This window comes from Myiozetetes cayanensis, unplaced genomic scaffold (assembly GCF_022539395.1).
Source record: "Myiozetetes cayanensis isolate MyiCay16 unplaced genomic scaffold, myiCay2020 scf14, whole genome shotgun sequence".
NCBI classification, from domain to species: Eukaryota; Metazoa; Chordata; class Aves; order Passeriformes; family Tyrannidae; genus Myiozetetes; species Myiozetetes cayanensis.
In genome coordinates, this window is record NW_026087048.1 from 6,217,525 (window position 1) to 6,232,676 (window position 15,152).

Below are 15,152 nucleotides of genomic sequence, written 5' to 3' on the forward strand. Positions count from 1 at the left end.
ATGCAGCATCACACCGCACCACTACAAAGATTCTTTCAAATAAAATTAGGGTATTTATCTGCAGTGGTCTGCAGCAGTTTTTCCTGAAAGACATCACTTAACTTTTCACTTGGTTTCCTTTTCACAGAGATAATTTGAAACCCATGTATATTTATGATACTGGTGCTGAATTAAAAAGTCTAACAGACATTGCAGAATTATGCAAAAGACCAGATTTCAAAGTCAGTGGTAAAGTTACAGGTTTTGTGAAACTTTTGGCATCTCTGCTCAAAGCATAATTATGTCAGTGCAAGATCTGTGAGACTGAATCTAATGCATGTCCTGAGAGTATCGGCTTCTCATAGCAAATGTGTGAAGAATGGTAGTTTGCAAATAATGTGCTTGCTCACACATCTGGTAGAATCTATAGCTATGAAGATAGCTGGATGTCCAAATTAGTTTTCATTTGCCTTTCTTTCTTCAGTAATAATTTGAATGCTCGATATTAACATTAAACAGTCTAACATACTAAAAAAAATTGAGGGGAAATAGCTGCTTCTGTGCTGAAATCTGTCTTTTGTAGACTAATAGGAACTATCACTTTACCTTTTAAGTGAATTTCTGCCCATAGTTAATAAAAGAAAGATACTGGAGGTGTGGAGATCGTATTACCTGCACTGGTACAACCTAGATAATACCCATGGAGGCCCAGTCTGATGGCTGTTGATGGTTACATTAAAAATGTTGAGGCAGACACTCTTCTTACATGTTTCAGTTAATAACCGTGGTGTGCCACTAGAGTGAATGAAGTCTTCATATTTCCAATGCATTTCTGTGCTTCCATCTTTTCGGGATTTCAGCTTCATTGGCAGAATGCCGTGAACTAGTTAGAGGAGAACATGTATATTAATTTGTAGTGTTGTTTTGCTGGTGACTTATGAATTATTATGAAAATATGAAAGTCTACAGAGCCAGGATAAAAGCTTAATACAAATTAGAATAAATAATTTGAAGCATGGGATCTGAGAGGAAGAAGATAATGACAACTGTATGAAATCTTAAGAAGGATGGGTTATTCAGAAATATGTTCAAAGAATAGCATTCTTCTCCTATTGACTTGGAAAATATTGTAATAAAAGTGAGTGAAGTAAAACTGGCATATTCATGAAATGACAATAGCCTAGTTATTCTATACAACCAAAGTGTTGCATGCTGATTTTTAATGGGGTTTGTTCTCAAAGCTGCCCTGGACTGAATAATCAAAGCTGCTTTAAAAAAGTAATGAAATGACAAATAATAACTTTATTAATATAATGTGCATGTGGAAGATAATCTGGTTATGGGACTGTGTCTCTTATGGACAGTCAATGGGACCTGCTTGCCTTGGCATGGTGTAATTATTGGTTAAAGTAAAAATAAAGCCTTGAAGAAGGAAAAATGAAGCTGTGAATGAAGTTGTCTCCTGACAGAGATGAATGTACAACTGAGAAACTGGATTAGTATCTGCTTGAGTCTTCTGCACAGGGTGTGAGATTTGTTGGGCCTGATGCTTTGTCCAAGATTTTGCTTCCTGTTGTTTTTTGATTAACAGCAGCTTTTTGGGAGTTGATGTGAACTTGTATATTTCGTCCATTGCGAAGATATGTAACTAATTCCAGAGGTGGAATGCTCAAAGAAATTCTTGTTTGTATTTATGTAATGATTAATCAAGGAAACGTTTATATCTACATATGCTGAAATAATATTAAAGTTGGATTCTTTTAAAGAGTTAAAGGTTTAATCAACATATCAATTAGCCTGTCTCCCACAGTGTCTGAAGTAAAATCTGATTTTTGCATGAGTATCAAAACATGAAAGGTAATAAAAACGACCGGGGTTGAGCCACCCACCTGTTACCACCCAGGTGCTCTGCTGTAGGTGAGTGAGCACCACTCCCTGAGCCTTTCCCTACTGCTCTGAGTCAGTGCTGCTGCAGTAAACAGGAGTCCTGCTGGAGGCCTGGAGCTCTTACTCTTTACTCAGCACTCTGAAATTAAAATAAACATAGAAAGCAATTTTTACATCAGAACCTCCCCCACTGTGGAGTTCCTCCTGATACCCCAAACAAGCTTCTCCAGCCACTGTCCCAATGAGAGGAGTTGACAGCTCACGTGTGCAGTGGGGATATTGGTGTGTAGGGTACACTCCTGAGTAAGCAATAAAAGCTTTTCCCTGCACATCCCACGTCCCAGTTCCACAGCTGTCCAGCACCTCGGGACTGGGTACCTGGAGCTCCCCTCGTTCAGATGTTCCCCCCACAGTACAGTGACCTGTATAGAAATAGTCCCCAGAGCTCTACATCTGATCACAGACCAATAAGATGCAACTCTTTAATCCAACATGAAAGTAGGTATTCTTGAAGCCACCTAATTGGGAAAATCTTATGTAAACCCAACAGTGTATCTTGGAATTCTGCAGGCAGGTCTTTGGCAAATAAGCTCTTTATCACAGGCACCACCCTGGTACACAGAGCAGTGATTGTCTTGTATTGATTGCCCCACTTATCCCAGTTGAAACTATGCATACAGGAGGGTAGGGCCCAGTTGGGAAGATCAAAGCAAATATCTCAAAAATTGGTGAACTTTAAACCAGTGACCACTCTAGTGCCTGGGCTAAGAAAAGAGCAGTTGACTGCATGTCTTACATTTGATATCAGAACAGTTAAATGTTATAACTCTTGAGCAGTTCATTGCACTAATAAAGTTGTGTGGTGTCAGCACAAAGGTGCTTTTTGGTACATGCTGTTGAAAACCCAGTCTTGGCCACAGTTATCTGCTGTGTTGCAGCTTTTGCACTTTCATCATGCCATCATTGCAATAAACAGTGTTTTTCTCTAGCCTGAACTGCCACAGGCATGTGACAACATGACACTCTCCACTTTAAAAAAAAAAGGGAGATTTATAGTCCCTCTGGTTTGTAAATAAGTTCAGAAAATGGCTGTCTTTATACCTAAAAGGAAAAACTAAAAAACAAACCAAGAAGACACTCAGCTGTCTAATTCAGGAGGATGATTTAACTAATGTACTTATTTTAGAGATCAGTCTTTCAATTTCCACAAAATTGTGGAATTGTGACATACTTTTACTCAGCGAGATGAAGCTGTTAGCATAAAAACATCTCAATTGATATTCTTTGTTAAAAGCAGTATTAAAATAAGGTCTGTAGTCTGCCCAGCCTGTTGTATTCTTACAATCCATTAGCAATTGCTGAACACAATCCATTAGCAATTGCTAAACACACTCAACAAAACTGCAGTTGTTCAGTAATTTATTGAGAAGAGTAACTAAAAATACCAGCTGTTAGTATGTTCTTTTTTTTAAAGTATAGTATCTTTCTGCTTATAATTAAACATCGAATTGATTATGTAAACATTTGTTGTTGGGAATGAGATCTTTTCAGTCATTTGAAAGTGCTGGTGACATCATTAGAAATTGATTTGGTAGATGCAGACAGAGTTAATTTGCTGTAACTGATACTCTTCAGCTACCTTGGAGTACTAAACACCCTAAATGGTGTTTTAACAGGAGCTGTTTTATTCCCTGGAAATTCTACAAATTCTGTAACGATTTCTACACCTTTAAATACTTGCAAAAATGTATTGATTTATCCTTTCATCCTTCAGCTTGTACCAGTTTAAATACTAAGTAATTCAGAAATACTGCCATGCTCTTCATTTTGCATTCTGCATAGATAAAAAGAAGCAAAACCTGCAGCTAAGGATAAGGCTAAAATTATTTTTTGGAAAAGAGTAGTGTGATGCAGGGAGGCATACTGTGAGAGCGTGGACTAACCAGCCATTAAGCTGTGTTTGCCAGCTACCTTGAGCTGCAGAATCCACGTGCCTTTAGTCTGCTGATGGGAACAGCCATCCCTGAATTGTTCTTGGAGGCTCCGAGAGTCTCAGATTGCACAGAAAAGGCATTTTCCAGTATAACTCTGTCACAGAGTTGTCAGCCAGGGGTACTGCTGGGGACAGACTTTGGCCTTCAGTTCTCAGGTTAATGTCTCACCAGTATCAGTCTGATCAGGAAACAAATACCTTCATTTTACCATGAAACAAAAGGGTCAGTAGAAGGGGGGAAAGGAACAGCTGCAGCCTTACAAAGAGGGCAGTGACTGAGCAGAAAGGAATTCATTGGGGTGATTGTGGCCTGTGAACATGGTTTGATGCTAAAGCCCCAGATTCCAAAAGCTGGAAGATGGGGTAGGGAAGGGTGTACTGCCATGAGCTAGAACAGGACATGGCTGGGATGGCATTTTTGTAATATGCCATTGGTTTTACTTCCTCCCAGAATTTCCGCTGGCACCAGTGTAAGCACATACCACAGCACCAAAACGCTGCCTGCTGGCAGTGCCTGTTCAAGAGCCTGGTCTTCTGAGTCATGCTGCTCTCAGATTCCTCCCTCTGGAAAGCAGATGGCCAGCTCCCAGTTGACTTCAGTTTCTTATTTAGTTTCAGGATGATCAAAGAAAATTATTTCCAGTCTGATGCTGTAGGAGAGGCAGTGGCATTTTGTCTGAATTAACCAACTGAGTTTTCAAACTACGTTTTTCCATTAAAGACCATAACACTATGTGTGTGATTGCTTAAACCCCTTTGAAACCTGTTTTTAATGGAGAAGAGTGACAGATACAAAATCTTTATTACATGTTAAGGACTGATACAGCCAAGGGGAAATTGTTTGTTGTAATTTTTGTCTTGCATTTCCTTAAATTGCATGGTAGGTATGTACACATGCAAACTGCCCATGGAATTTACAGATCAAGAGTTAGTGTGCATGAATGCTGCTCAGTGCAAGGATTGGAGTGGGAGGGGTGTGTGATATGTACACACACATACATTGACTAAATGTTGTATTGAAAGGCCTATCCATAATCTATCAGTCAGAGGAAATCTTGCTGCTCATGCCACAAGGAACAAGTCAAACCTAAAACAGCTCAATAATTCAAGTAAGACAGTTCATGTCTGAGAGCAAATCAACCATGTTAAGGAGTTAACAGTATTGCATTTCCTTAGAAAAATTTTTTCTTGGAACATCAGGACAGAGTCACCCAAAAAGCTATGGGGTAAGCAGATCTGAATTTACAGTTCATTAACTACTTCCTGCTATCTGCCCACGGTCTCTGTAAATTGTGGCAGAATCTTATGCACACATTACCGTGATCTGCTCTTGAGCTCATTCCTGTCCATATTTCGGTCTCTCAAGTAGCCATGCCTATTGGAAAAGAATCATTCAAAACTTTTAGAGAAGGTTAATACTGAGGCACTACATGAGCCTCGCAGTCAAACACTGCAGTAGCTCTTATTTTGGTAATGCTCTGATATTCATCTTCCAAGAATGCCAATGTCATTCTGACTCCTGACAATGAGCAGAATGTCCATACCCTGCACACTTCTCCCTTTCCCATAACTTGTGTTGTGTTACCAGCCTGTATTTGCTATTCGGATGAGCAGACTCCGGTTTCTGTGCCTGCTCATCTCTGCCCTGGCTGTGCTGGTGCAGGAGGCAGAGCCACGGCTGCTCCTGCAGAGCAGGAGGTGAAGATGGGGGCTGCCCTGGGAGTGGGAGCAGCAGCACCTGCAGGGAGCCAGGCCCCTATATGAGAGAAAAGAGTGAGAACTGATGGCCTTTCCCTCCAGAAATCTTTTTCTCAATATTTTATTTCCCTAGCTGTGTTTTTTGGGGACATTAACTTTCCAGTATTTTCCATTCCATAATGCAGTTTTGGTATTTTTAGTTCTCTGTATGAGATGTCTATCCTGCTCCTAGGTGCTCAATATTTTTGCTTTGCTATTTCCTCAGATCTTTAAGCACTGATTTTTACCTTCCTTAGTGTTTCCCTCATGTTAAATTTAAATAAATGGCCCTTTATCTTTGTCCATCTCACTGCTTCTGCTGTCCTCCTTTAATTTCCCTTCTGAAATATGGTCACATCATGGCAGCCAATATCTCTTTTTTCCGGCATAAGATATATAAGAGCTATTTCAGAGCACTTTTGTCCACTGTGGCTCCTCTGTTTTGATTAACCCACTCAAGGACCAAAATAAGTATTTTTGCAATAATCTCTACTGAGAAGAGCAGACCCTTTCGCTTTATAGAAACATGTGGAAGGTTCCTCTAAGTGGATTATAAAAGTTTGCTAATTTTGATGGATGATATCACTGCAAAAAGTTGTGAGTTTGTTTTCTTGTTAGCTGGAAAAACTGATACAAATTATGTATGTGTGGGACTGGTGATGGGCCTCCAGTGGTAGAAGCTTTGATGTCAGAAGTAAAGTAAATGGTGTGCAGTATTTCAGTTTGTGACATCTTTAGTTAAGAGAATGTGTGTGTCTCATTTAGTATTGTATTTGTGATACTGATCTGAGTAGATAGATTTTGTGCAATAGTACTGCCTTAGCTAAAAAGGGAAAGAAAGGGTCGTGCCTGTGATCATTTGACACCCTTACTCCCCCGTGGAGGCTGAGAATCCCTTCTACACTGTGATGGGAGATTGATGTTTGCTACTGAAAAAAAACCTGTTAGAGATTCAGAGTGGCAATTCTTCACTTTGTGGGAATGGAGAATGATTATTGATGGAGTGTAGGTTGTCCAGAGTTCTGATGGAGAAAGAACCTTGTTTCTCTTTCTCAGGGGCAGAATATACAGTCTCTTCTGATCCCTTGTTTTTAGTGCTTTATTTTTAGATGTACTATTTTTAAACAGCTTGAAATAAAAAAATATTTGCTTTTTTTTTCCAGTTAAAAGAAAACCCCGTTGTGACACAGCATGACTCAATCTTTTTATAGCCACATCAAAAACATGTTGCTTAGGATAATGTAAAAATATAAAAAGGATACTAAAGGCAAAAATAAGAAACCAGCAATTGCTACAGTGACACAAGGTGGAGGACAGCAAAAAGAAATTCTGTAAATAAATGTCTTATTAATATTTATTATTCCAAACAAAACAATTTAACCACACTGTACTGCCAGTACCAAAAGTAACACAGAAAGTATAGACAGTATTTAGTACGTAGAATATATTTTGCATCCCCCCTCTCGGTATTAATGTAGCAATTGTCTTAATCTCTTAACAAGTCGTTGTTAAGGGAGATGTACAAAGTGAGAGTAGAGCAAATTTTTTAGGTTCCTTATAGCCTTGTTTTGATGCTGAAGATGCTGGGGATTGTTTTGATGCTGAGGTGTTGAGGACAGTGCTGCCTGATCTGCAGCCAGGTGGGAATTGGTGTGTGTGCTCCTGGAGCACAAGGCTCTGGAACAGTAGGCTCCGAGTTCACAGGGTCGTTTTGTGACTCATAAATATTATTCTTGTCAGTGCAAAGCAGATCTGATTTTGAGCCTAAAACAGCAACCAAATGAATAACAACAGCTGACAGCAATGTGGTACACGCCTTTAATTCCAGCTTTGCCAGTCCAACCTCCACTCCCTGGGCAACATCAGGCGCTGGGTTGGAAGCTCAGGAAGAGCCTGAGGGAGGACTGGCAGCCAGGTTGTTCAACACTTGTGTTTCCACTTCTGTGGCTTTTAGCAGCCTGTTGAGATGTGTTTTTGTTTTGGGGTTGGTTTTTTTTTGTTGTTGTTTATCCTAATCTGCCAAGCTCATCTTTTTCTAGCTGCTTAGGCTTTGTGTTAGTGCTGACACAAAGACTTATTTGCTTATTTATTGTACAGTGAGATCACATCTTTCACTGAGAAAACCTGAGGGAAGCCAAGTTGGTGTTTGCTGACATCTGACCTGCACGGCTTGGCCAGGGCTGGACCCTGAGGTCTGTTTGCCCAGGTCTGACCAAGCCCCAGGGGAGAGGGGACTCTGTTTGAGTCACAAGATCCTCTCTGCGGACATCAGCTGTGGGCCATCTCTGCCAACCCTTGATCTGCTGGCTCTGAAGTGCCTGCTGAGAACTGGGATTTTGGAAAGAAAGACCTGAGGAGTCCAGGAGACCTGGCCTGTCTCTGGATGATCCCTCTGAAGAGGGGTGGAGGGAAGAGTGGGCTGTGTGATGGGCAGCAGAGGGCAATTAGCTGAGTGAATTAGTCTGAGTGCTTCCTGCAAAGCAGGTTCATGTTAAGGTGGACACCAAGTAATTAGCTTAGGTGTAAATTGTCTCCAGATTAGAGTACTGCATTTTTATCTGGATGGTAGAAAGCTCTTGTTAAAATAAAACTTAAATTCTCAAGAAATATGCAATAAGAATAAATTATTAGTGTTTACAATGTGGACAGTTGAAAAGCATGGTAATTTTAAACTGTATATCCTTGACCTTCAGCAAATATGTATCCTGGAGAAAGATGAAGAGTTGCTTTTACAATTGCTACCATGTGGAGTTTTTTCAGACGATTGATGTCTGAAAGATACTGTTTTTATTCCCAAACTATATAAAACCGAGTTAGTTGTTAGGTGGACCTTTTTATAGTACCAGTTGAAATTCAGGTTAAACTCATTGCTCGAGAACTTGGCAGTGGGTGGTGTCCTGTAGAAACAGCTCTCCCTGTTTTGTTGCCCAGACCAAGAAGGTGATGGTCATTGCTCCCGGCCATCCTGATGCCGTTGGCTTCCTGGAGAAGGGAGAGAGAGAGCAAAACCTAACCACGGCTGGTGAGGCACTACTAAAGCTTGAGCTTATTTCTAGATCCTAGGGAGAAGTCTGACAACAATCTGGTGATGATTTGCTAATTCTCTACATATTTGCATGTTAGGCCATGTTTTGAGAGTAAAAGGGTAATTCCAAACTGCTGATAGAAGCTGCCATTTAGATTGTGTTACAGTGTTAATGTGAACTACTTGGTGCCATCACTTTCAGCTGTCTTCCCTGCTGTTGCTTTCTTGGATATTTAGGCTTCTGTCTTTTTATTAAATCTGACTGCATTGTTTGCCACGGGCCTGTGATCCTGTAACACTCAGATTTGATTCCTGCTACACATCAGAGCAGGGCAGAGCTGCAGTCAGGGGAGCTGGGCTGCCCTGGCACTGCCCCTCCTGCTTCTGTGCTGGCTCACAGCACTTTTGGGAGAGAGCCCTTCGGCCTGGTTGTGTGTGTGGATTAAGCACAGTCAACAACAGTCTCTGACTTGTATAAAGCTACTGTTCTGCAGACAGTGTGCACATTTTCCATATATCCCGTGGCTTTGCAACCTTTGTCCTCTTCTTGTTGAGCTCACTGGGTCTGATGCCACAGCTTCCAGCAGGAAGCTTGATTGTTTTTCCAGTCTCATTTCTTACACATTTTCTATAGCTTACTGTTATTATCTGGTACTAAACCACATTCTGTATAGCTTTGTGAACTATGTAATTATCCATATTAATTTTGGTACTGGACCTTTTTGTCCATCCTGCCAGTTCCTTTCTCCAAGTGCAGTATCACAAGGAGCTGACGAGTACACTGAAGGAAATTATGCTTCCCTGTTGGACTTCAACTAATATTTTCAGTCACATGTTTTATAACAATTTCCAGAAAACTAATTGACTTCTTCATTTTCTCAGTGCTTCCAGATCAATACCTCTATTGTACAGGTAAAAAATTGACAAGGCTTACACAAACTAAGCTAGTTTAAGATTATTGTTTTATTGGAACTCATGTAAGGTTGTGGATGTTCAAGAAAATTGCTGAAATTTTGTGTTTTAAGGCATACTTACCTTATTTACAAACAATATTTGAAAGCATTCTTTTGTTTCAAGTTTGCAACTGTTCTTCATTGGTGTGAGCAGTGATGGAGCTGCAGCAGGTAGCAGTGGCTGGAGACTTAATAGAAAACACACATAAAGCCTATAGGTTCTGTGCTGTCTGCAGTATTAAAATGGGTATGGATTTAGTGCAAGTTAATTTGAGATAAAAATCTAGTCGGTCCTTGTTTTTTATGTCCTTGTTTTTCATCTCAGGTTGAGATGAAACCAGTCTGTAGGCCTGACTTATTTAATCTGTAAAATTATGCATTCTTTTGTGCTGCAAAATACTTCATAATAATTGCTTGTGTTTTGGTGAATATGATTTGATCCCATATAATGTACACCAGAACAGTGTAGATAAATCACATTGTTAGAAATTGTGGTGTTAAAGAATGAGGGGAATTCACAGAATTGGCATTTAGTTGGCCACATGTTCCTCGACAGCATACTCAATAGCTTCTCAGTGTAAGATGTGCTAATTCCAGCATCACTAATTTCAGTATTGTGTAAACAAAAATTTAAAGTAGAAAAATGCAAGAGATCAGAACTCCATTAACATTGTCTGCCAGGCTCCAGAAAGTAGGTTTGGGTTTGGAGAGGAGATTTACAGCTGAATTAACAGCCTTCATGTCGACTAGATTTAAATTTGTTTGTGGGTGTATCCATGGAACCAAACTACTGTTCAAGTCAGCTGGAAAAAACCCAGATTTTCATTTCAAGTGGTACGGCATGAAATGTCACAACTTTTCAGCAGCATCCTGAAATAGTAGTCCCTATGTGTGGGGAGAGAATATCTATTTAGATGTCAGTTAAGGCTGGTGACTAACAGATCAAAAGGGGCTGGTAAGACAGGCAGCCGATAGGCTGTGGTACATAATTTGCAGAACATCCCTGAACACTTAGTGCAGCAGGCTCCCCAATTCCATCTGAGTAACAGCATGTGTGCAGGTTTGGCTTGAAAGACTGTAAAGAGAGAAGAATTCACTGTGGTGGTGGTAATTATCCTCACTGCTAATAGTTGCATGTAGGAGTGTAATTTTTTTGCATCCTTAGCTTCCAATAACTGCATCTCAGTTGGAATAATGGGGGTTTTTCCACTAGATTTAAAAACGTCTGCCATCTGAAATCCGTTCTGTGTGCAGACAGTCACAAACCCCCATGGAATTACCTTCTAGTTTTGGAGGGCACTACAGTTCTTTTAACAGTTCAGAGGCAATTCAGTTGACATCATTTATATATGCTTTTATGGATTGCCTGGATCTAGGAATAGAATTCAATGAAAGAAAAACATTTAGGAATTTGGAATTTGAATAATGGTTTTCAGTTACTGAATGCTGCTAAAAAAATGTAGTAACCTTTGTGATGCTTGTTGTGCTTCCCTGCAGGGCAGCAAAGGACACTACAGGTACCACTGGCAGAGCCACAATGTCAAGCAAAGCGGAGTGGATGACATGGTTCTGCTTTCCAAAATCACTGAGGATTCCATAGTGGAGAACCTAAAGAAACGATACATGGATGATTATATTTTTGTATCCTTTTTTGGTTTTCATGGGGCCCCCAGGGCCTTACTGAGCCCGTGTGACACTAATGATATGTATTTATTCTACTTAAGCAGATTACTCAAAGCTGCTGAACATTTTATGTGACAGTTCACCTGAGATAACACAAAATGCTTTGTAAACTGAGCTAATTATGAGGGTTGAAAATAAGATCACAAAAATTATTGTAAGGTATTCTTTTTGATATTTGAATTTTATTCTTGTCAGTGTTGAAGATAGGCCTGAACCTTCATATATTTATATATATGTATAATATATATTTATATATACACATGACCCCTGAAGCCTACTCCAGTAACGCTACTTCTAAGAGCAAGAATTAAGGTGTATATACATTTCTTGATATCATGTTATCTTCTATACCTCCAAAATTCTAATGCTTTCAAAATAGCATTTCTTCCATGACATAACCCCATTTACAACTTATTCTGGAATTGTTAATACTGTGAATCTGTGAATACTGTTAATATTGCTGATGGAAACAGGTAAACATATCAATATCTGTATATCTTCAGTGTTCCCACCTATTTTTTTTCTATGATTAAGAAAAATGTGAAAGATTTAAATACATGACCATATACCCTAACAAGAAAAACAGACTTCAGCACCCAAGGTTTGCTTTTTTTTAAAAAAAAAAAAAAAAAAAGGAAAAAGGAAATGTAGCATCTGCTGGCTTTTTTCGTGTATTTGGATGGTCAGGAACTTCCTAGCAGCAAAATTTAGCAAGGACTGATAAAGGAAAATTTATGTTGCAGTTGTGTTGGCGTTTCCATCCCAAATTGCAGAGGTTTCTAATGTATGTGTGGACATGGGTTTGGATCCTCTGGTCAATGAAATACTGCACTATTATTAAATTTGCCTTGTAGAAACGTGATGAAATTGCACAGTGTTTGCAAAACTTTAGTGTTGGGACAAGTTATAGAATTCTTCCTATTAGCAACATGAGTGCTTTTGTTCTCATGGAATGCTGCATCTTCCACGCAGTATATTCACAAAGGCTTCAGTTCTCTGTGCTGAAGAAATGGTTTTGTGCTTCTTTCTTAGGAAAATAGATTACCATGGAGGTGATCTTTCACTGAAGCAGGAACAAGTATGTTTTCCAAGGGGCCTTGTGGTCACATTGAGGGATCAGATTTGTCCCTTGTGTAGGGAGAAAGACTCCTTTTGCAGTTCTGCGAAGGCTTTTCATTCTAAAATGAAGATCATCTCATGAATATTTCAGTTGTTTGTGTGTCCACCTATGAATGAACATTTCTCAGTGCTACATTGCACAGAGATGACCAAATCACCCCAGAAAATACTGGCATTGTTTACCAACAGAAAACTGTCACTTTGGGTATTTATACTGACACAATGAGTAATTGATTTATTATATTCGAGACCCAGATGCTGTCACTCCTTTGGATTTAAATTAAAAATGTATGAAGAAAGCATTTCAAATTAATATTACAGAAATGATGTTCATTGAATTATGCTTCTTCTCTAGCACATTACCTTTTGTGTGCTGGCACCACAATGATAGATTCTTACACAGGACAATTCATCAGGATAAATGTGTTAATTTTCCCGCTTTTGTAAAGCTTAGATAGCAAGTTTGCCTATGAGCAATTCCAGGTTGTTAAATGAAACCTGCAGTACAACATTTTGGGCTCACTGGTGTGGGTACACTGCTAACTCCCAGCTCAGGGAAAATGAGCCTGACGTTACTTTACATGCCTGTGAAGTACCATCAGTTGCTCCCTATTATGTGCACTGCAAATCCAGAGGTTGCAGAGGCTTCTAAAGTATCTAAAGTTTCTAAAGTTCCAGAGGTTTCTAAAGTATTTTGTAAATGCAGAGACCTGCAACTGAATGCAGAATAGTGAAATAATATATTGCAAATGTTACCAAAAAGCTGATAATGGTTTGAAACTGAGTGTCTCTGAATGGGGCAGCCTGCAGGAGAGAACTCCTGAGGACTTTTCATAGTTCCACTGCTAAAACAACACCACGCACTGAATTGCCTAATTCCATGAGCTCCCCCACAGCACAGGCAGCTGAGTAATTGTCTGATTTAGCTCAGCAGTGGCCGTTTCCACCCGACTGTGCTTGCTCAGCACTGTCGGTGAGATCACAATGTGTCACTGCACTAAGTTCTGCAAAGGTCAAACTAATATTTTCTACTACTTACAATACAACCTTCTCAGTTACAAAATTTTAGTTACTCAGTTTAAATATGCCATTTCCTTTCTGTATTTTTATTCAAGTCGTGTTTGGGCCTTCAATACATGTTTCTGTGCTTAGCTTGTCCTAAAATAAATATTTTGGTAGTATAAAAACATGCCATTGAATTATATGTTTATGTTCTTGTAAGCCTGCTAATTTGGTTTTTATTAACAATTATTGAAAGCTGTGGACTTTTTTACTATTATTTGAAGCTGTGCTGTATTATGTAGTAGGTGGAAAAGGTATTTTGTCACTAGTAGTAAGATAATACTTTATGAAACCAGTTACCTTAACTTCTTTTGAATGCAGACATATATTGGCTCTGTTTTAATCTCCGTGAATCCTTTCAAGCAAATGCCGTACTTTGGGGAAAAGGAAATTGAAATGTACCAAGGAGCAGTAAGTAAAGGAGTATAAAATGTAGTGCTTGGAAATACTATTCTACACAGTTTACCACTTGGAAGCATTTGTTTCTGTGGTTTGGAAGCATTGTACTGGCCTGGGAGAATTTGGCACATATCCGTTACCATATCCTGAGTCTTCAAACTGAACTCCCTGGCACATAAGATTAATATTTCAAGAAAGCACTTGTATTGATCAGCTCTATTCCATATCAGGTGTCTCTCCTTGACAGGTCCCTGCTCTTGCAAAGGCAGTTTTTCAGCTCTCATAAGCCTGAAGTGTGTTGCAGGATGCAAAATGACCATTAGTGGATTTGGAGACCATGGCTTGACAACTCTCAAGAACAACAAAACGCTTGAGATGCCAAAATTAGATGCCACTTTTCCAAATACGCCTTGAAGAGCGAGTCAACACAAGAACATCAGAGAACCTAAAATTTAGCTGCCTGCCCTGCTAGAGTTGGGCATGTCCATAGATGGGGGAAACTGGTTTGAATGGGCTGAAAATGACACACCCAGCACCAGGCTCTGAGTTCTAGTCTAGGCAAAATATTGTTAGCACATGACCACTGGTGGAATGGGCTTAAATTATGTGAGTTTCTCTTGGACAAGTAATATATTTCCAGCACAGGCCATTTTTAGAACAGGATGTTTACAATAGTTTAGGAGAAAATTATGGATGAGAGAAAGATCACTAACAAAGCCCAGAGACTTTGGTTTGTTTTTATTAAATGTACAAAAAATTCCTGGAGAAAATTTAGTACAAAGTAGGATTCAGAAATTTTTTCCAGGAAAATAATTCTTCCAATTTAAATAGAAATTTATTTTGCCTTTTCTGTATTGTTTAATGCTGTGTTGAAAAATTATTCCCTCTTTTCCCTCCTAGGCACAGTATGAAAACCCACCACATATTTATGCTCTTGCAGACAGCATGTACAGAAACATGATTATTGACAGAGAAAACCAGTGTGTCATTATTAGGTAAGAAAAAGATCTGTGAAAAACATTTTGTCATTTTCTTTTGGTGTTTTAATGTTTGGTGTTTTAATGTCAAGATATTATAAAAAATCTTCTGTGTCTTTGTTCGTATTTTGGGATTTTCTAGGGTAGCCAAGTACTTTCTGACCCTCCTTTTTGTTTTCCAGTAAAATCCCGATGATAGTTTAACCACAAGAAATCTCTTACTCACATAGTCCAATGCCAAAACTGCAATGGCTTGAATGACTGCATGGGAGATGGATTAACAACTCCAGCAGCTACAGATACTGTTAAATCTAGCAAACCCACATGGAGTGCATTTA

The 15,152-nt window shown here is 39.3% G+C and overlaps 1 protein-coding gene across 3 annotated transcripts in view; it reads left to right on the forward strand.

The window, feature by feature from the left end:
* Positions 1 to 15,152, forward strand: part of MYO1E (myosin IE) — an 81,174-nt gene that overhangs the window by 19,146 nt on the left and 46,876 nt on the right. For all 3 annotated transcript variants that reach the window (XR_007628155.1, XM_050309831.1, XM_050309832.1), the window contains exons 2-4: positions 11,072 to 11,215; positions 13,760 to 13,849; positions 14,738 to 14,832. Coding sequence is in view for 2 of the 3 variants with exons in the window: in XM_050309831.1 (XP_050165788.1) it covers positions 11,072 to 11,215; positions 13,760 to 13,849; positions 14,738 to 14,832 (329 nt within the window). In the remaining variant the exon portion in view is untranslated. The remainder of the gene's footprint in view (positions 1 to 11,071; positions 11,216 to 13,759; positions 13,850 to 14,737; positions 14,833 to 15,152) is intronic.